The 22,332-nt window shown below is 39.7% G+C and overlaps 2 protein-coding genes across 14 annotated transcripts in view; one reads left to right on the forward strand and one right to left on the reverse strand.

Annotated features, from left to right (window-relative positions):
- Positions 1-25: 25 nt before the first annotated feature.
- CLCC1 (chloride channel CLIC like 1) lies at positions 26-20,430 on the forward strand. Of its 4 annotated transcripts, none has more exons than XM_035123221.3 (14): positions 26-157; positions 617-737; positions 1,465-1,599; positions 3,311-3,430; positions 5,433-5,543; positions 6,980-7,201; positions 8,195-8,335; positions 9,164-9,257; positions 11,334-11,431; positions 11,522-11,668; positions 12,450-12,782; positions 14,332-14,391; positions 16,189-16,449; positions 18,373-20,430. In XM_035123221.3, exons 3-14 carry the CDS (start codon positions 1,465-1,467, stop codon positions 18,400-18,402), a joined length of 1,752 nt encoding a protein of 583 aa, XP_034979112.1. In that variant the 5' UTR covers positions 26-157; positions 617-737; the 3' UTR covers positions 18,403-20,430. The 4 variants fall into 4 exon arrangements, with proteins under 4 accessions (XP_034979112.1, XP_034979113.1, XP_034979115.1 ...); XM_035123222.3 differs by having other exon boundaries at positions 671-737; XM_035123224.3 differs by lacking the exon at positions 617-737.
- The window catches only part of GPSM2 (G protein signaling modulator 2), a 34,954-nt gene continuing 31,905 nt past the window's right edge, over positions 19,284-22,332 (reverse strand). For all 10 annotated transcript variants that reach the window (XM_088673762.1, XM_035123216.3, XM_035123218.3 and 7 more), the window contains one exon: positions 19,284-19,881. In XM_088673762.1, the coding sequence (XP_088529888.1) occupies positions 19,714-19,881 (168 nt within the window). In that variant the 3' untranslated portion in view covers positions 19,284-19,713. The remainder of the gene's footprint in view (positions 19,882-22,332) is intronic.

A 22,332-nucleotide genomic window follows, 5' to 3' on the forward strand; every position in this document is an offset into this window, starting at 1 on the left:
AGACCGAGGCGGATGACGGCCGAGCGCGCGGATCCGAGGATGCGCGGTTGGGCCGAAGCCGCCGGAAGTTGCGAGGCGGCGGCGGGTCCGTTGCCTTCGTTCGCTTGTTTTTAAAAGCGCGAGGAACCGTTGGCGGTTGGCGAAGCGAATCCCTCAGGTGGAGCGCGCGCGTTGCTAATGCGGCGGAGGGGGAGGGGGTTGTGTTTCCGTTGATTGTGGGCGTGGTGGTTTCCTCAGCTTTCCTCCGTCCGTTGCCTCTTTCCCTCAGGCGGGGATGCCCCGCTAGCCAGCGGTTGTGGCTTCGGTCCTCCTTTTTCGTTCTCCCCGCTCCCCCCGGGCCTGGATGACGAGGCATTTTCCCTCTCCAGGGTTGTCGTTCCGCCTTCCCCTTTTCATTTCCCCCCCAAGATGGTTGCACGGCGTCTAATGCGGGCGAGAAGCGTTTTCCTTCTCAGCCAGGCAGGCAGGCATGGGTGTGGGCGGGAGTCTGACACTCCCACCTGGTTGTCGCCGCTTTTCAAAGCAGCAGCTTTCCTTTTCGGTGGCGGTGGCCAACCCTATCCATGGTGTGGGGGGAGGAAAAGACAAATCCCTGTGACCCGTGCTATTTTTATAGAAAAAGAGGAGCCGGATATCCCCATGAATCTCCCTTGTTCTCTTATAATGGCAGTGGCGCCCACCTGAGAGGTGCCGGAGTTGAGTTCGGGCGGAAAAAGCCCTGCCTCTGTGACTCAAAGGTATGTGGGGTTTTTTGCGGGGGGGGGAGTAAATAGCAAAAGAATCTGGGCCCCAGGATTCAAAATGCGGGGTTAAATTCACTCCCAAGAGGCAGATGTTCCCTTGCGCTCTGGGCAAGCAGATGGATCAACCCCCCCCCCCAATCTCTTGCGCTCTGTTGGCCAGACTGGGGAGAGCCCCCCCCCCCAGGCTGTTGAGATGGCCCGCACGCCGAGCTGAGAGGTGTGGGTTTTTTGTAGCAATAACCAACACATCTGTGGTCAGGCTTGGGTAATATGACTTAAGTTTAACTGGAGCTTAATACAGCTTGTTTTTATCAGATTTGCCTTTGTCCATACATATGCTAGAGTTTCGCAACCATGATTTAGGGTAAAGTTTACTAGACTTTATGACGCTCCTTTGAGTGTGCAACCTCAGACTTCCACACATACTAGTTCTAATCTAATCTAATGTTCATGTAAAATTATGCTGCAGATCAACTTTTTGAAGGTGTTTGGAAGCTAAGCAGATATAATTTAATGGGGCCTGCAAGAGATAACTCTCGAGTTACTTGTATAAAGGATAGGGTGCAAGTTTAACAAGTAAATTAAGTTATATTGCTATGTTTCTTAACTAGAGTAACCATATGGTATAGGCAAATTACCTTGAATGCTCAGCACTAAATAGTTAAAATTTGTCCCAGAGGATTTTGATTCTGCTAAAACCATCAATTGTGTTTTGTGACAGATGATGCTAGTTCCTTTGATACTGTGTGTAATCCTGCTGATAGGAGGGAGCGAAACTCAAAATGATGACTGGGTTGATCCAACAGACATGCTGAACTATGATGCAGCTTCAGGAACCATGAGAAAGCCTGATAAGGTACACATTTTGAATTTGAGTTGATGCCCTCTGAAGAACCTGCTTACCATGGATGTCTGGATTGCCTCCCTTACAGGACACATACTGTAACAATTTAATGAACCTAGAGTTGAACATTGTTTTTTCTTACTGGAACGATTCCATTTTACCATAATGATCAACCTTTTAGTTGATAGGGGTGTCTTACTGAGCTCTGACTGCACCTTTAGAATCAAACAGAGTATGGTAATTACAAAAATGGGATTGGAAGGAAGTAGTAGTTGGTTGATTTTGAAGGCTGCCAAATTCTCTTTCACATTTCATTGGTATTTTCTTTTTCATTTGTTTTTGAAAAAAATAGTAATCTCTGAATGCTCTCAGTTGCACATGCAGTACCATGTGAAAGGAGGGCTTGGGGTAATTCTCTATGCACATCCTGTCATGAGTGCACAGATTGTGGTTTTGAATGGGATACTGGGCAGCTTCTGCTGGGATGGGACTCCCAGTGAATATGGGAAACCCATCAGTATGCGGATGATACCCAGCTCTACCTCACTTTTAAATTGGAACCAGTGTAGGTGGTGAAGGTCCTGTGTGAGTGTCTGGAGGCGGTTGGAGAATGGATGACGGCTAACAGATTGAGGTTGAATCCTGACAAGACAGAAATACTGTTTCGGGGGGACAGGAGACGGGCAGGTGTGGAGGATTCCCAGGTGTGCAGACTGGGAGTCATTTTGGACTCACAGCTGTCCATGGAGGCGCAGGTCAATTCTGTGTCCAGGGCAGCTGTCTACCAGCTCCATCTGGTACGCAGGCTGAGACCCTACCAGCCCGCAGACCGTCTCGCAAGAGCTCTGGTTATCTCCCGCTTGGACTACTGCAATGCACTCTATGTGGGGTTACCTTTGAAGGTGACCCAGAAACTACAACTAATCCAGAATGCGGCAGCTAGACTGGTGACGGAGTGGCCGCCGAGACCATATAACACCAGTCTTGAAGGACCTACATTGGCTCCCAGGACGTTTCTGAACACAATTCAAAGGGTTGGTGCTGATCTTTAAAGCCCTAAACAGCCTCAGCCCAGGATATCTGAAGGAGTGTCTCCTTCTTTCAGCGCTGAGGGCCATCTGGCAGTTCCCACACTGCGAGAAGCGAAGTTGCAGGGAACCAGGCAGAGGGCCTTCTCAGTAGTGGTGCCTGCCCTGTGGAAATAAACAACTATGACTTTTAGAAGGAAAGGAAATAAACAACTATCTGACTTTTAGAAGACATCTGAAGGCAGCCCTGTTTAGGGAAGTTTTTAATGACTGGTGTTTTACTGTGTTTTTGATATTTTGTTGGAAGCTGCCCAGAGTAGCTGGGAAAACCCAGCCAGATGGCTGGGGTATAAAAAAATAAATTATAATAATAATAATATATTATGAAACTTGTATCGCACCAGTTGGATTTACACAAAATACCATTGAGCTGTGAAGCCAATAAATAAGAGGGAAAATACATTTTGGTTAGCATATTTATACTACAAACAATATAATTAGTTAAATTGTTTTGTTGATATTATTTCTTGTTCATGCATTCAGCAGCAATGAGTAACAAATTTTGTTGAGTTCTCTCTTTTATTTGTTTACTCTTTTGCCAATAAATATGCAAAATGAAGCAACCATATTGATATGAGATTTTTGGTCTATATATTAATTACAGTAGAAAGATTAAGAAATGCCTATGATTATAGTTACTGCAGGTAAACCAGGATGATTCTGAAGATAAGAAAGTTCCCCAAAAATCAGTGGTAGAAGAAAATACTGTGGATGTTTCCATGTGCCAAAAGCAACTAGATTCTTTAATTCTTAAGGTTTGTTTGCATGTATTTAATTGTTTGCTTCATATTTAATTTATTGCTTTATTTATGAAAATATTGTTCACATATTCTTTTCATAAATTCAGATCTTGTTGGTCTATCACAGGCATCCCCAAACTGCGGCCCTCCAGATGTTTTGGCCTACAACTCCCATGATCCCTAGCTAAGAGGACCAGTGGTCAGGGATGATGGGAATTGTAGTCCAAAACATCTGGAGGGCCGAAGTTTGGGGATGCCTGGTCTATCACCTTCACAGGAAATATATTCCTGGGTAAGCATTCATATTGATAGGTGGTGGTAAAAATCAATACTCTTATTTAACTATTTGGTGCACAATCCAATTTTATTTAAATCAGTCAAGAGTTTCATTGTTGACATCAACAGGTACAGATTTGTACATTTACAGCACAATAATCTGCACGACTACATACAAGTTAGTCCCATGGAGTTCACTGAGACTTAACTCCAGGTAAATGTGGGATTGCAGTATGAGTGCCTGCAAGGCAGTATTTATTATTGTATTATTAGCTGCTATGTAGAGTCGAGCTACTATGAAGATCTACCACAACAGCCCCTGTATATGCAGAAGATCGGATGTAGAAACATAGACTTCTCCTTGGGACATTGACCTTTGTTTATAATAGGCATGTATAGTTTTTGACCCACCAAGCTGAATCTGGCTCACCAGCTATATATCGTAAGCTGCCAGTTGCTTGATAACTCTATATTTCAGCAGACATCAAAACAGGGTGGATTTGATTTAAATCAAACTGATTTAAATCACTAGTCAGTAAGGCTTGATTTAAATCGTAGTTTTCTACATAAAGACTAATTCTTTCTGGTTTAACTTTAATATGCAAGTAGATTAAGATTTTTAGAATAACAACTTTTCATATTAGTTTTTTATCCCCAGTTTAATAGGTTAATCATTCATATTTGGACAACTTTACTGTTGTACTTAGGAAGGAGAAAAATAATCATTAATAACAATTTAAATAATTTATTCAACTGAAACAATAACATTACAGCATATGTTATTTGTTTAAACAAACATCCATGTTTGTTAACTAATTTGGCTAAACAAAAACAAAAAATATATATTTTAAGAAACTTAGACTGTCAGCCCAGCCTACACATGAGAAACTTAAATACTGTCTACTCCAAACAATCAGAAAAATATTGTTTCTATTCTGTTCAGTGAACTTCTTGAAACTTAGCACTGAAGGGGTTGTTTCTGTATTCATAGGTTTGTAGAACAATAGGATTAAGGTCTTTTTCTCAACTCTGTTCATGTTATAACATTTTTGCTGTGAAGAAGAGGCATGTGATCTCTGTTGAGTCAAATTCAGTTTTGAGAACTGCAAAAGTAAACCAAGCATCTGTGATAATATCTTGTAGGCAGAGAAACTGCCCAATAATCTTACAAAAACCTCTGGAAGAGCATGACATTGTGAATGGATTAATGGGATTTATTTACCCCAAAAATTAAACATATACAACCTTAGTCTACATAATTTAAAAACTAATCTTTATTTCATGATGGAACAACCTTTGGATGGTAATATATTTTCCTCAAAAGGCATTTTATTTTAAAAAATCCGATTTTTTTGATTTTTTTAAAAAAAATCATTGATTTTTATCCACCCTGCATCAAAAGCATGAAGCTCATTATGCACCTGTTAGCTGATGGGTCACAAGTCTCATTTTTGAAATAGGTTTCAATACTTGTCTGGAGTCTAATCTCTTGAACAGATCTTGAACTGTGTTTTTGGGATGCTTTCAGCAAGTAGATTTGAATTATTAAAGTCCAGAGTGCCTCTGCAATTGATGAACCTTAGCCTACATGTGAACATTAGCCTACGTGTTAGTCTAATCAATATACACACTTCAATGAATTATTGCTTGGCTAAAGCATTGTCTGGCCACAGTATACGTATTATATACTACATGAATTAAGATTGGGAAAATGTGATATTGAAACACTTTATATTTGCAGCTTGAAGAATATGAAAAGAAAGATAAAGCCAAGTTATATGAAAGCAATAGCATCCATGTTTTCAAGAGATATTTGAATAAGATTTTAATTGAAGCTGGAAGACTTGGTCTTGTGAGTATCTGAATAAACTAACATTCTTATTGTTATATACATTCGCTCATTTAAAGATTAAAATATATTATTAGAAGTGTCTATGAAAGCAGCATGTATATTGTTAAGATGGGGAATAGTAAGTATGTCATAGAACCCAACCATGTATTTATTCATTTTTTCCCTTATTTTTACTTTGCTTTCATGTGGCTAACAAGTAATCTTACATAAAACCAACATCCTATATACGTGGATAAAATGGGTTTGGTTCTCTAGGCTTATATAGACTTTGTCTTGGGCAAAGTCTCCTAGAGGTGCCTTTGGGGCTGAACTGTCTGGCCCTCAGGATTCTTCCCAGGCAATGCTTCTTTCCCAGGCCACACCCCTCACCAACCCTGCTCTACCCTTTTCTCAAGTGCTTTGGCTTAACTCGATTGTCTCATTGAGCTGTGCTAATGCTGCGTGTGTGTGTGTGTGTTTGCTTGCTTGCTTGCTTGGATGGTGGAGAGATATGTATAAACCTCTTAATGTAGCCAACTGTAAAAAAGGTAAGAGTCATATCTGTTGCTCTACAGTTCCTACTTTTTGCCTCAAACCTTACCCACCACTGCCATGCAGTCCCCAGAAGGTTTCCCAGGAGGAATGCTGCCCTTGGGCTGCAAAAGGTTTCCACAACCAGTCCTTGGCCCCGGGGTTGGTTTTTTGGGTTTTTTTTTTGGTAATAACCCCTGACCTGGGACTTCTATAACTATTAGGTTTGATATATGATTTTCACAGAACTCCCATCTTCTGTTGATACTGTACATCAACAGCTTTATCTGTGAATCTGGGTAATAGGTTTGATCAGGGTCAGCCCACCCATGAGGTAAGGTGAAGCGGCTACCTCAGACAACAGGACCCACAAAGGCAGCACATCTGGTCTGCAAGGAATGCATTACCTGCTATTGTCGATGTAGATCTTCACTTGCCCCTTCTTCCTTGGCAGAGCAGGGGCTACACCATTTTGTGGTTTGTCTTAGGAGCCAAAATGTATTGGGCTTGCCCTGGTTTTGAGACTAGAATAGGTGAATGTGTACTTAGAAAATATTAAACAGAGAAATCACAATCCTAATTATGGTCTTATCTGACAGACTAGTCCTTGCACAGCAGCTTACATGCATTTAACTTGTGAGCATTCAGATTTACACGCTTGGCAAAATATTTTTCTTTTAATGGAAAGGGGGGAGCATCTGGAGAAAAAGACTAGCAGTCCCACCCACCATTGAACCATTTTGGCTTTAGGCGTAATCCCCAGAATGTAACCACATAAACTGTATACTTTGCTTTTTGACGTTGTCACTACAGCAGTCAGTCAGTGTGATTTAGTAAGGCTCTGCTTAGCTATGATTAACAGTCAGATTACTTTGTTATTATTTGCAAGAAATGTCAGTTTCCAATTCAACTGTGTTGTTTTTTAGCCTGATGATAACACTGGAGATGTGCATTATGATGCTGAGATTATCCTTACAAGACAGACATTTAATGAAATCAACAGGTTCCTTAATGAAGAGGGCTGGAAATCAGCTGCTTTGGATGATGCACTCAGTGATATTCTGATTAACTTTAGGCATCATCATGCTGAAGTTTGGAAATGGAAGTTTGAGGACACATTTGGGGCTGACGCATATAATGTCTTTATGGTAAGATAATTTTTCTGCAGTAAGGTGTTTTTCTACAGCCAATAGGTACCTCGCTTGGACCAGACAGAAAAAGATAAAACCTATATGCAGTGCTTTGTCCCACTGAAGGCTGAGTGTCTTTTAATGTTTTCAGGCAGCAGTAGTAGGTCAGGACTGCTTAATTTGTGATCCAAATTCCAGCCCATTAGCCATGAATGCTTTCCTACCATGAGTTCAGCACCACATTTATGTCTGGGTGTGCAAAAATAAAGGGATATGAATCAGTTCAAAATTTGTAGCATTGTCTTGAGTGCAGCTTCATGGGGTATGTACTGCAAAAGTCTAAAGTAACTGTTTGTTGCATAAAGTAACCTTGTTTGTTCCTTTTTCTCCAAGGAGGTCAAGGTGTTACACATTGTTTCCCCCTTCTTCAATCCCCACAACAACCCTGTAGGCCAGGCATAGACAAACTCCAGCCCTCCACATGTTTGGGACTACAATTCCCATCATCCCTGACCACTGGTCCTGTTAGCTAGGGATGATGGGAGTTGTAGTCCCAAACATCTGGAGGGCCGGAGTTTGCCTATGCCTGCTGTAGGCTGAGAGTGACTGGCCCAAGATCCACCAGTGAGCTTCGTGGCCGAGTGATGATTGAATTGCATCTGTTTAAATTTCAGTTCACATTTGGATGCCATCAAGCTATTGTAAATGAAAAGAAGTTATAGCTGTTAGAATATGAAGTTTAATAAATGTTCACCAACACGATAATGGTTCCACATTGATCAGTTTTACTTCAAGAAACGAAAATGAGGCTGCTGCCACCCCACCCCATAATCCTTTTAATGCATACTGCTCATGATTCCCTCAAGCAGAAGCTGAATGGAAGATTTGTCTGTTATCAGATAAATGTTTAAAATGCTTCACTGCTAAAAATGTAAGTTCCTCCCATTTTAAATGGCCTTGGCTTTTATAATTATTTTGCAATTTATCTCTTTTTCTCTTGTTTTCTAAAAGGTACTTCTGTGTTTAGTGTGCATTTCAGTAATAGTTGCTACGGAACTATGGACACGCATTGGTTGGTTTACACAGCTCAAACGTGTTTTATTCATAAGTTTTCTCATCAGTTTTGGGTGGAACTGGATGTACCTATATAAGGTAAACAATTATTAGTGTTTATTAAGTAGTAATGGGGAAGTGGATATCAGTGTGCCCTGGAAATACAGAAAATATTGTGCCACTTACAATTTAGCTCAGTAACTTAAATCATAACAGGGCTCAATATAAACTCAGGCTACCACACTTGCTACCCTTAAAACATAAAATGTTCTTATCTTGCACATTTTGATATTGATCCAGTAATAATCAGGCTATTTGGGGACACTTGTGCAAAACTTTTAAAATGTGTCAGATTCGTTCTCATTACAGTCTATTGAGATTGGCACATTGGTCTTTCCTTCTCCATGATTTACTAGCAGTTCAGTAGTTTTGAACTTTTCTTGTTCTGTGTGCCAATCTTATAAAATTAACAGTGTGCTGCAGCAGGTCCAATAGACTCTTTCCCCTCTGCTATTTTTCAGTAATCTTATGGCTCAGTCACAGAAAGAAGAGTGCTTGGCGTCAAGAGCCATATGTGTGCAATCTGTTTTGAGTAATCATATGTTTTAAGAAGTAGACTTTTAATAGCTTTGAATTATGCATTTTATTTTATATGAAAGTTGCAGCCGCAATTGGAAGTATATTAGTTGGATTTATTTATATCCTGCTTTTAGGATACGAATCCTACCAAGACACTTTACAAGTAACATCATATTGCATTAATACAGTACAAAAATAAATAAAATAGTAAGTCATAAGGAGCTTCCCACAGGCTCTTTGGAAAAAGATGGCAGTGGGATTTTCATCCACTTTTTAAAAAAAGATTCCAAAATGAAATTGATTTAACAATTTTGTTAAATTGTTAAAATCCTTTTGTTTCTGTTGTAGGTAGCCTTTGCTCAGCATCAAGCTGAAGTGGCAAAAATGGAAAAATTTGATACTGTATGTGCTGAGAAGATCCACTGGAGTGATGGTCTAATAGGTGAGGTGTTTTTGTTTTGCTTGCTAACTTTCCATGTCAGATTTCCTTCTCGGTAGTGGCACCCGCCCTGTGATGCCCTCCCATCAGATGTCAAGGAAATAAGCAACTATCTGACTTTTAGAAGACATCTGAAGGCAGCCCTGTTTAGGGAAGTTTTTAATGTTTGCTGTTTTGTCGCTTTATTATTATAATTAATATTCTGTTGGGAGCTGCCCAGAGTGGCTGGAGAAACCCAGCCAGATTGAGGAGGGGTTAAATAAATTATTGCTTGTTTGATTTAGTAAACATTTAAGCTTATATTTAAGATTGGCTCTAAACCCTACACAAATCTGGAGTGGAGTACCTAAGACGGTTGGATGGCTCCTTGTATGCCTCCTTCCAGCAACTTCTGCTTCTAAGCTGTTGCCAAACATATTACTTTGTTTTCCTTTGGTTAGTTTTGTCTAGACATCTAAGGACCTCCATACACATTGCTCAGGCTTGTGTTCCGGCAAGGTCACTTCGGTGCTGCTAATGCAGAGGTTTGGCTTCACCCCTGGCTGCGCACTGTCTCTCAACACAGACAGATGCCAACAACACATTTCTGATATTGCTGATTTTCCTCTCTGGGTCACTTCTTCCTTGTGCCAATATAATGATTCAAACATAATTATTCCTGAAACATTGCATTTCAACTTGCTTAGTTGGGCTGTGTCATTCATACAGCTGGCTCAATGATAATCTTCTGAAATGAATCTCTTTCCTGGTGGTAGATTCATTTAGTATAATTGTCAGGTAGATGTGCTCCTTGAAATATCTACAGAAGACATATTGCCTGCTTGTTGTTGAGCCCAAACTAGTTTTTTAACTATAGACTAGGGTCTGGTCTGCTGAACATCTAAAAAAATGACAGAGAAAGGCATTTTAGTGACACGAAGGGGAATGAAGACATAAATGAATTCTGGAGAAGTTCAGCATCACCCTTGGCCTTTTCAGCCCATTGCACTCTTCTAGTGCTTCTGCTAAACCAAATAGCCATTTGGGAGAAGAACTGAGTGATAATCTAGGTTAGCAAACTTCTAAAAACGTTTGTCTCCTACACTCTCCCATGGTAGGGCTAGGAGAAAAGGGCCTGGGGAAGAGAATACCAAGGGAAAGTGACAAGTTTCTCTGTATCTGTTACATTTTACTTATATACCTAATCAGAACAAAACAGGACTAAAAGCAAATAAATAGGACTAAGTATTTGGCAGCAGACCAAGGTATGGATACTTCCTCCTCTTGAGGAAAGAAAGCACCATTTGCCATTTGTTTAGCCCTTTTACCATTTTCCCTCCCCTATATTGCTTACCTAAAAAGGTAAAGGTAAAGGACCCCTGACAGTTACTGTAAATCCAGACGCGAATGACACTGGGGTTGCGGCACACATCTCGCTTTACTGGCCGAGGGAGCTGACGTTTGTCCGCAGAGCATTTTTCCGGGTCATGTGGCCAGCATGGCTAAGCCGCTTCTGGCGAAACCAGAGCAGCACACGGAAACACCATTTACCTTCCCGCTAGGGCAGTACCTATTTATCTACTTGCACTTTGACGTGCTTTCAGACAGCTAGGTTGGGAGGAGCTGAGACTGAACAACAAGAGCTCACCCCGTTGTGGGAATTTGAACTACCAACCTTCCGATTGGCAAGCCCTAGGCTCAGTGGTTTATGCCACAGCAGCCAAATACCAATCTGGCAGGTTGGGGGTGGATGTGTTCCATTCTGCAAATTGTGCTTCAGCCATGTCTTCCACTCAAGACTGGACTTACCACCAGTTTAGCAAATATACATTAAAATACCCTGAGTGTTGGTATAAATATTAGAAAATCATTTCTTTCCAGGTCTTGTATCATTTCCTCTGATAAGACAAGTATATATAAGTGTTTACATCCTCCTCACTGTCTATATATGACTTCTTATTACACACTGAAAACATCTGTTTTGTTTATTTATTTATTTATTTATTTATTCATTCATTCATTCATTCATTCATCCTTACAGCCAAAATATACTTGCTATTTTTGTGGTTAGTTGTATGACTTGTTGCTTTTTAACTATAGAATGGTTTAGAAGCTCGATGACGTTCCAAGATGATCCTTGTCAAAAGTATTATGAAACCGTATTAGTAAATCCTATTTGGCTTGTTCCTCCAACAAAGGTATTCTCTATTTCTAACCGACTCATTTGTATTTTGTTTGATTCTGACAGCTTCACTAGCATTCTAATTTTACTTTCTGTCTGGTTTTAGGCGTTGGCTGTTACATTTACCAATTTTGTAACGGAGCCATTGAAGCACATAGGTCAAGGAATTGGTGAATTTATTAAAGCACTCATGAAAGAGATTCCATTGCTGCTACATATTCCTGTGCTAGTGATCATAGCAATAGCAGTTTTGGTATGTACATGCACAGACACATGAGGTATCCAATGCTGCACACATGGATTAGAAATTGTGAAAGTAGATACAACTAGCAATGGACTTGCTCAACAATTTAACACCAGTAAGACTAAGTAAAGGTACAATTAGCCACTTACCTGTGAGTGATAGACAAGGTAGTTCCAGAAATAGCATCTTAGTTCTAGCACAATTGTTTGTGCAAGACGAGGCAGCTGTGATTGTATAATGATGCTCTTTCTAGTCCTAAGAAAGAAGTGTTACAAGCTAAGGAAGACTTAACTTGTTGACATCTACAGCTAATATTTTGGGGCCTAAATAGCAATTTCTTTTTCAAGGATAGTTTAATCTTTCTCCATAGTGAAGTATTCTAGAACACAAAGGAACAATTAAATTATCCATATTTAAAGATTTATGAAATAGAAAATTTGATTATTTAACATGAATGCCACAGCAGTAGTACATAATTTGGCATTTTCTGTTAGGTGGACTGACTAAAAGTAAATTGTTAATACTCATTTATAAAACTCTATTCTAATCAAATATGAATATAAGTAAGCCTAAGAATTTAATTCTCTGTTACATAGGGCAGTTACAGAAACACTATTTCCACTATGACTAAAAATAGTTGATAATGAAGAAAATCTCTTGAAAATTTTATCTTTTAGTGAATATATAGGAACACAGATCTTGAGGATCCTATTTTCAAAACAAAACAATGTTAAAAGGAGGAGTGGAAACAAAGTTTGTCAGAGTACTTACAAGGGTGTCTCTTCTGTAGGGTTTCTGCTTTGGGGCTGGAAGCTCAGTGAATGCGCTAAGGATGTTAAGCTACTCAGACAAGCAGCCACCTCCAGCACTTCCTCCAACAGATAAACAGCCGCCTGCGCTTCCCCCAAGGGGCAAACAGTTGCCTCCTGCACTTCCTCCAAGGGATAAACAGCCGCCTCCTGCCCTTCCTCCAAGGACCAGAGCATTACAAGAACAAATGCTACATCTGCAACCAAATGATGCAGGTGAAAATGGTGTCAACATTATAGAAAATATGGAGAATATGTACAATATTTACTCCATCAAGAGAGGACCTTATGACAGAGGAGATGCTTCAGTAAAGGTAATATTTAGGTTTTGCAATCAGGTGATGTGTTATATATATTGTTGTCCAGCAGCCTCCCAGACTAAGCAAGTGGAGGCAGTCTCTGGCATTGTGTTGTAGAACCTAGGACTATTTCCATACTGAAACTGCTCTTGCTGTTCTGACTCAGGACTTCATGTGATGAAAGAAGCTAGACGCTGGCTGGAGCACAAAGGGTGGAAGTCCCACTTCAAAGATTACCAAACATGTGCTACAGCACATAATTCTGCCTGCTGTGGAAATGAAAGTGGCTCTGTAGTGAGCTAGATGCCATGATTGATGCTGTCCTAAGTGAAGTTTCCATCAAGCCACATTTTTTGGGATCATTTTCAGTTTTTTTAGCTGGATGGCATTGACAAGGTGCTTGTGAGTCTGCACCCAAAAAGATGCCCTTTGGACCATTTTAGTTCATGGCTGTTTAAAGCTAGCTAGAGGGGTGCAACTAGATAGGTTCGTGGTGTGATGAATGCATCTTTTCATGAGGAGGTTATGCCAGACATCTTGAAGAAGGTAATAGTACAGTATAGTCATTCCTGAAAAAAACCACCCTGGACCCTGTGCTATTTAACAACAACTGCCCAATCACAAATACCTTGAGTGTCATGGTGACGCAGCTGCAGGCGTTTCTGAAGAAATCAGGTTATCTAGATCTGGAACTGAATCTGCCTTGGTCACCCTAATGGATGACCTCTGTTGGGAAAAGGACAAGGGAAGCATGACCTATGGGTGCCACAGGGCACTCTGTCTCCAGTGCTATTTAACATCTACATTAACCAGTTGGGAATGGTCATTAGGAATTTTGGACCAAGCTGTCATAACTACATTCATGATGCCCAGTTCTATGCAATTCCTGACTTGAGAATGGCCAAAAAAAGCTGGTGTCTGGTGTCTGGATATAGTGGTGGACTGGATAAGGGCAAATAAACTGAGCCTGAATCTTAGCAAAATGGAAGCTCTGTGGATGAGTAGTTCCTGGGTCCAGGAAGTTGGTAATTTGCATGCCATGTTCTCTCCTGTTTGAGAACTATACTCTTAGGAGATGTATATGGGAATTAAACAATTCAGTTTGGAATCTTTATTGCAAATAATGAGAAAAAGAACTCAATTTTATGTACTGTAATTATTAACGCAGGAGGTTTAATCTGCTTTAAAAACAATTCTTTACAGGCACCTCAACTACCAACTAGGGATGCACTAATTTTGTAACTGCCTTCTAAAAAACACCTTAACACAATTTTCACCTAAGAGTAACAAAAACAGCAAATAAATTTAAAGCAAGACTAAAATCCTAACAAAATAGACACTTATGGTAGACACTCATTTATCCAGCTGGGAAAGCCAGTTGGAACAAAACTGTTTACAGTTGTTTTAATGCATGGAACTAACTTTATTAAAACGTGTTAGGTTTAATAAGATGTATAGTGCACTTAAACATGTCTACTCGGAAGTCAGTCTCATTCAGTTCAGTGAGACCTAGCTGGGGGTTTGTAGCCTTATTTAATGACCTTGATTCACCTTGTTTTTTCAGTCTTCAGAAGAAGTAAATTCACAAACAGAAACAGAAAAAAAGAACAGTGAAGACTGTCCTGTAAGTTGATAGATAATATGTTGGGCGGGGTACTAAATGAAACGTCTTAAGAAAAACACTTAATTCCTAGTATGTTTGAATATCAAATTGATATTATATTTTTTACTTAATAGATGTTTCAGACTTATTTGTAAGAAACTTTTCTCCCTTGGGTGTTGGATGTCTCCTGTAGCTTGAAGCCTGGAAACCCTATGACATAACAGATTTTGTCAGACCTCACTTTGTTTTCTGCCTTTGCTTGGAGCAGGCCCAGTTGATTGTCTCTTTCTGAAGTTTCTCTGTTTTCTCTCTCGGACCTGCTGTCTTTATATGCTCCTTCTGCTTATATCCTTTTCTGTGGTCATAGTTCTGTTTTATATTAAAGGGAGGAGTCTTTCAGTCTCCACAGCTTTTTTACTGCCTTTCCCCTGTTATCTACCGTATCTGTTTATCTCTCTGATCACTACCTTTTTTATCAAAGGGCAGAAGAGCTTTTGTTCTCTGCTATCTAGTTTTATTCTCTATCTTACTTTAGGCATTACAAATACTTTATTAAGCATTACAAATACTTTACAGTATTAGGGATTACAAATATAGCCCATCATAAAACATCCATATATAAAAATTTAAAATATATACAAGTAAACAGCCATGTAAAAATATGTAATAATGAGGGTTTGCATTGGAGTTTCTTCCCGCTAATAGTGCCATTCACCACTCAGAGATACTATTGATAAAAACTCAGCCACCCTTGCAGTTACTTCCAGGTTAATGTCATACAGATAGAATCTGATATTTTCATTGTGCCATGATGTTAAACTACCCAAAAAATGCAATAGCATGCATTTGCATAGTAGCTGGTTGTACAATGGACAGTAGAAAAGAATATGTTCTACTGTGTCAGGCACATTCAAAAAACATCCGCAATGTCTCTGCTATCTTTCCCTCTGAGCTCTAAACTTCTGGACTCCTTTTCCTCCTCCTTACCCAACTGAATGGGCTTGGCACTTTTTGAATATTCACAGGGCTGTCAAGATACATACATAGAATGCACACATTCAGGCAAACAAGCACACTATTTCCCTCTTTTCACCTGACCACTTTAGGCAATAAGGTTTCTAATTCCAGCAGTGCTCGATGGATTAAAGCCTGTATTTCATTGGTTTATGAGACACTACACATTTTTATACCAGGGCTGCAGCTGCTGCACCTTTCTCCATAAACACCCCATTCATAAAATATGGCAAGCAGCCATGTTGTCCATATGTAACACTTGTACTTATCACTATGAATTATACCCATTTGTTTCAGAGGGGGTATAGCTTTTGCAAAAAAAAAGGTACTTCAACAAGCCATCTCTCATATGTAGACAGCCACGTGGCTCTCCCATCCACATTACACCCACAGGAAAAAGTAATGTTGGTCTTAGCATAGAAGGTTGTTCTCATTGAGAGTCATTTGTGTCCCCTTTAGTGGTTTTTCTTTGTCCAGTTTTGTTTCTGTGCATCAGAGGGCTCATTCACAGAATGGAACCGAGGTATGACAAAATCTGTTGTTGCAGGGTTTAGAGATAATGGCCAAATCTCACTTAAGATAAATACATATATCCAAAAAGGACCACCTTTCACAGTAAGACCGTTACTAAAATAACAGATTGAGATACCCCATTAAAGCTGCAATCCTATATCTGAGACAGCCCCATTGAACTCAGTGGAACTTCTGAGAATATTTGTATGGGATTGCACTGTTCGTATTTTTCGTTGATTTTTGATGACCTAATACTGTTCCACAAATTCAGCAATATGTTACTTCTTGCAGAGTGGATTAGATACCAAACCAGGTGATCAAGCTACTGATAGAATAGAGAACAGCACAGATCAAAGCCTGGTTGAACTGGACAGACCTAGCCGCATAGAAGAATTTACAAGAGGCAATGAAGATGAAACAAAATGTAACTTTAAAGAGGACAGGAGTGTGCAGCAAGAAGTTCCGGATATAACAGGATGTAAGAAGAAAGAGAGCCGCTCATGTGAATTAGAAGAACCCACAGAGAAGATTGTAGAACATTTGAGCTTTACTGTAAGTTTTTAAATACAGTATATTTTGTGTATCACAGAAAGGGGATGTACATCTCAGCCAATTCTGCCTTTCCTAGTGAGGTAGCATTGTTGAGCAAACACAGAGGTCTTTTCCTTGTTTGCCTGCTGCAGAGGCTGGAAAGACCTGCACAGCAACGCCAACAAAGAAGCAGTTTGAGCACTTGCTTTATTATCTGCTAATTTGATAATAACAATGTTACATTCTAGGCTGCATAATTTTGCCTACACTCAAACAGGGTGTGGAGATTTAAGAATGCACTCTCTTGCCTTATTTCATCTATTTATATAGCCATTTTCAAAACCTCGGTAAATGCAGGCAAATTTATTTATCAAATTCAGAGAATGTAAGAATGTGTCACATCTGAGTTGAAGTCTTAAATCATTTAGATATCTGATTCCTACTAGAATCAAGCTTAGTAGACAAATGCTGTTTTATTCAGACTTAAGATCAAAGGATTATATCCAACTAAGTTCTACTTAAGAGTAGTCCAATTAAAATGAATGGATCTAACTGTTGAGTATCGTGAATGTTTGATCTTTGAGTTGTACTATATTGAATATTTAATAACTTAAGGGAAGGGTAAATTCTTTATTGAACCAATTAGAGCATGCAGACTGAAACACCCAAGCCACTTCCTTAGCATTAGACACATGCTATACAGTATTTGAATTGTAGAACAAATGATTTGAAGATAATAAGAGTTATAAGACATAGTAGAGACAAACTAAATGTGAAAATTAGCATAGACAAGATGTTCAGGGTTTGTGTTTTTAGTACTGTGAAGCTTGAGCATCCAACATGCTGTTGGTAGAGGATCTAAGAGTATTATTTTAATTAAAATTTATACTGCACTTAATCCACAGATCACAGAACGGTTCACAGCCAAAAAATACAAAATTAAAGCCCAAAATATATAATAAAAACAGGAACAAAAACAAACCAATAGCCCCATTCCCAGTGCACATATTCAACAACTTTCTGTAGTACTGGAGGTTATAGATCAGTGTTTCTCAACCTTTTTTGGGCCATGGCACACTTGTTCCGTGAAAAAAATCACGAGGCACACCACCATTAAAAAAGTTAAAAAATTTAACTCTGTGCCGCCCTATGACTGTAAGAAACACTTGCCAAATATTGCTTTCCGGCGGGTTAGTGGTGTGTATTGGCGGCCGCCAGGCTCGTTTGCACTGAGCTTTGGGAAAGAGGAGGAGAAATATTGCTTTCCGGTGGGTTAGTGTTGATTATTGGCAGCCGCCAGGCACGTGACAATGCAAATCGCCCTTCTCGTCGCCGCACGTCGCGGCACACCAGCCAGCGTCTGAGAAACGCTGGTATAGATGGTAACCTTATGACCCAGTTCTGTGCATATTTGAGAACAAGCCCTACTAAATTCGAGAAATGGTGTGTAGGATTAGTTAGATTCTTTGGTAAAAACAGCTGCCTAGAGCGATTTGCCCAAGTGTGTTTAATGGGAGTCTGACAGCATTCTTTAAAAGCATCTTGGCCATGGTGGAAGGTGATATTAAGCTGAAGAAAGGGGCAGCAATGTTCTGCTTCAGTTTCCATTACCAATTCTAACCAAAACTCATTTCCATGTCAAATTTAAATTGCATGTGTGCAAACATAAATGCATCTGGAGTGGAGGGAATAGGGAAGGGCTAGCTGGGGTAAAGGTTGGCATAGCAGTGAGCATTGGCCTCCTATACATTTAAAAACAATGGCACTGTAGTCTGGGTTTGAAGACGTCATAGTTTTATCCTTCTACCATTACAAAAAGTATCAGGATAGTGGCTTTGCCTGTTGCAGATTACTAAATATTTGACTCCACACTGGAACAGAAATTAAAAATAATCTGAAAGGTTATGGTTTGTATGCTTCTCATTTAAATCTTCTCATTTACAGGAACAAAATCAGAGGAACACTGCTTCCTGATAGACCTCCTAATACCAGGCAAATCATTATTTTTTATGCCTCTGCTAACCAACAAATGTTCATGAATATAGTTTTGTCAGTTTTCATTCTTATAGTACTTGTTTGCATATTAGGTATCAGGCATTTTTTTTCTCGAAGACCTAAATTTTATTTATAAAGCACCTTTGTTTCCATACAACAGCTTCCAACACATTTTGGAATGTAAGCCTAAAAGGGACTCTACTGCTAAAATGCTTTTAAAATTTGTGCAAAAACTTCTGTGGGAGGGTGTAGTTTCAATAAATATACACAGCATATTCTAAGTTTTTTTATAGTTAATATTTGCCAACTCTTACAAAATGTTACTAATGAAATTTCTTTTATATTCGTATCTGTAGCAGCTGTTATTTAGGTTCAGCAGGAGAACTTTTATTTAGCTGTGACTTTCCCCTACCCCAAAATCGAGAACTAATTTTTACCAGGGGTCATGTATTTGCATGAGGAAGGCTTGAACATTGTGTGGAGAAGGAATGTTGGTTCATACTTAAGTTCATGTTCTTCAAAGGTAGGAGAATAACCTCAAGTGGGTTGCTCTTCCCTGTCCCTAGGTCGATAGGACCATGCAAAGCAAGCTCTCTGACAGAGAGAGCACATCTTCAGCCATAACAGTCCTGCAATCTAGCCCCCACCCCACCCACCAAAAAACAAAACAAAACCCAGTAACAGACAGGAAATAATGGAAGAAGTCTCTTAACAAATGGGAGTAACAAATAACTAGAGTAGCCGAAAAAGCTCCAGGGTGGGTAGGAGATAGGACCTTACCACAAAAGGAACTTATCTGAGTTAAGAACCAACTGCATTCTCTTTGGATCAGTTCATTTACTTACAGACAAAACAGCAGGTTTAGCTAGTATGAAAATATTTATTTTTCTCCTGTGTTTTTTTTGTTAAAAAAACAATGTAATACTTGTCAATTGTTTTGGAACATTCTATACTTCTTAGATGTTAAAAAACCTTTGAGGTTAAGTCTAGAGTTTTCCTATTTAATTACATAATTTTAGCTGGATTTTTTTTCATAAGCTCTTGTGAAAAGTACCTTTAAACACTAAACCATACGAAACAAAAAAATATTTACAGAGAAAATTGAAACAGTGCTCTATAGAGCTTTTTACAAACATTTTTAGATATGTTTTTTTCAAGCTGTGGCAGCAGTAACTGTACCATAAACTTTTCCCCTTAAAGGCATTGTTTCCTGTTTTATTATTTTTTAAAAAGGAATTCCAGTATTACAAATTCATCTGTTTCTCTTCGGTGTGCTTTTGAAGAAGTCCATTAATTAGAATTTGCCCTCTTCAAATCAGAGGGTAGAAAGACTCTCTGTTCATCCATTCTCTTCCCTTGGGATCTCAAAATAAGGCTAAAGAAATCTTCATCAGGTACAGTTGGTCCTTTTGTGTTGATTGGTGGTGGTGCACATCTCTGATCATCTAGTCTAGAGCCCTAAAATCAAAACAAAGTAGGACAGGAGTTACAGGTAAAATCCACTGTTTAATCATTCCACAGTTCAATTCATCTTGTTTGCCCATGTTAAACCTATTAAAAGTCATAACATTCACATTTTGGCAGAATATTGTCAGCTATGGTTTCCTGTCCTTTCCCAGCAGAAACAGCATATACATTGCGTGTTCCTGATTGAATATTCACTCAGAAGCAGTACTATAGCACTACTGTCTGTTCCTCCAGTGACAAAGAAAGTAAAGAATTGTGGTGGGTTGTTTTGATTTGGTAACATGGTGGCCAACTTGAAGCTGGTTAAAAGATTTCGTAGACCAAAATCCTGGAAAAACTATTTTACTTCCACAGCAAATACACTTGGAAAACAAGTGCTAGAAACATTTGGAAAATCTTAAGTGATAGGATGTGTGTTTTTGAACCTGTCAGTATGCTATTCTTCATTGTTACTGTTGGATAACAATGTGGTGAGTTTCTTGTTCTCATTCTTTATATTTATAATATGTGAAAAACCAATAAAAAGTACAATAAACAATAGCAGGTAGCCTGTCATTTCGGGTGGTGGGGGTGGGCTTATAATTGGAAATATTGCTTAGAACAAGTTTGTGATGCATATTAAAGTCTGTAATCCAGTAAGTCTCTACCAGTGTTTCCATGGGTGTGGGGAGGTTGTCTCATACAGGAGAAGAATGGATGCCAGCTAAAAGAATAAAGGTCTCGTCTTGCATCTCATCACACTTCTCAACCAGCGCAATGAACTCTACCCGAGTGTAGCATTAATGGATACAGAGGTCTTAGCCCAGATTAAAGAGGAACCTTTTCAGGTATGCTTGAGCACATACTTAAGGTCAGCTACCACAACCTGAACCCATTTTAAGAATACTGAGGGACGTGAACTGCTTATCTGAAAGATTAGCTAACATATTTTTGTACCTTTCATGATAGGAAAAGTGTGACACAAGAACAAAATATTTTAAATTTTCCTAATCTGTATTTTAACCCTCTTCCTACTAGACCCTTAGTCTATGAGCTCTTTTTGGAATATTCTTTTGTATTTTGTCCTTATGCAGTCAGAACACTTTAGATAAAAACCGTTTTACGCAGTTTGCATATAATCTGCAAGGCCTTCCAAGCCTCCTTCACTATAGTATCGTTTTATAAATGCTATGTTAGCCACTCCTTCACCTTGTCAAGAAATGTGTTCGATATTCTACAAATATTTTGCACATTTTAGGTAATTTAATAATATCACTTGTTTTATAGTAATCTTTAGTCCAACTGAAATAACTCCCCCCCCCCTTGCACAGGATTCACAGCTAGTTGTTAGATGCTTGGGAAATAGGGCTGGCTGATGTCAGGTTTTCAATATCACAATGTATCACCAGCCAAAACAGTACAGTCTGGCAATTCACAACAATGTTGAAATAAGCTGCATTGACCCCAGCCCATAAGGGAGGGGCAGAGGCAGTTTCACCTCACGGGGCTGAGGTCAGTGTAGCTTGTTCCCAGTGCTGTGGGAGGAGTAAGTCCCTCCGTCCCCAACACTTGGTGTGGAGAGAACATGCACTGCCCAGCTGGGCGGGCACAAAGTTTTTCACCACCACCCCAGCTGCCCAAGCCCCATGTCTCTTCAGCTTGCGGGGGGTGCCTTATCGCACTGCATTGCCATAAGACCCCTCATCTGACTGCCTTTGCCCTGGTGGGTGGGGTCTGTCTTTCCTCCCAGGGTGTGGAGTAAAGATGCAGTGCACCTGTTGGGCCAGGAGAAAGAGAATCCCTTCTGCCAAGGTGGCACTGTGCCAAGGTGCCTGCCTCACCACCTTGGCATGGGTGGGCTACCTCTTTTGGGGTGCACAGCTGCCTGCCCCTCAACAGACAAGTCTAGCAGAGCACCCACCACGTCTCTACCTTGTGCGAGCCAGAGTGGGGCTCCCTTAAACTTCTCCGCTGCAGAGCAGGCAGCCAAGGGAGGAACAAGCTAGCTTGGCCTCAGTTGTTCGATGGCCAGAGTGCAATGATGGTTTCCACCTGATGGTATAAACTGCCACCAGTTCCCGGCTGCAGTTTTTCCTTTGGCACATACCAGTCCTGGGTGATGTATTGATATAGAAAACTCCTTTTGATCCAGGCTTTTAAAACAAAATTCTAGTGACATGTATAATCATTTCAACAGGGAGGGAAAAAATGAGATTTCATAAGAAATCTGCAATTGTGAGGGTCAGGCAAAATCTGTTCAGAAGCTGAGAAATGCAGAGGGCTGTTTTCTCAAGTCAGAGCATGTTCTGCTTATTTCTCATCCTAATTAATTAGATTGCTTAATTTGCTTACAGCATTCTGGCAAGCCATTTGATTTTAAGAATATATCTGAGGGTGACTTACCATGAGCTTTGTTAAAAATGCTAAGATTTATTAGAGGGCATTCATTAACTTTTTAAAAGA

The sequence above is a fragment of the Zootoca vivipara genome, chromosome 7, assembly GCF_965207765.1.
Source record: "Zootoca vivipara chromosome 7, rZooViv2.hap1.1, whole genome shotgun sequence".
NCBI lineage: Eukaryota > Metazoa > Chordata > Lepidosauria > Squamata > Lacertidae > Zootoca > Zootoca vivipara.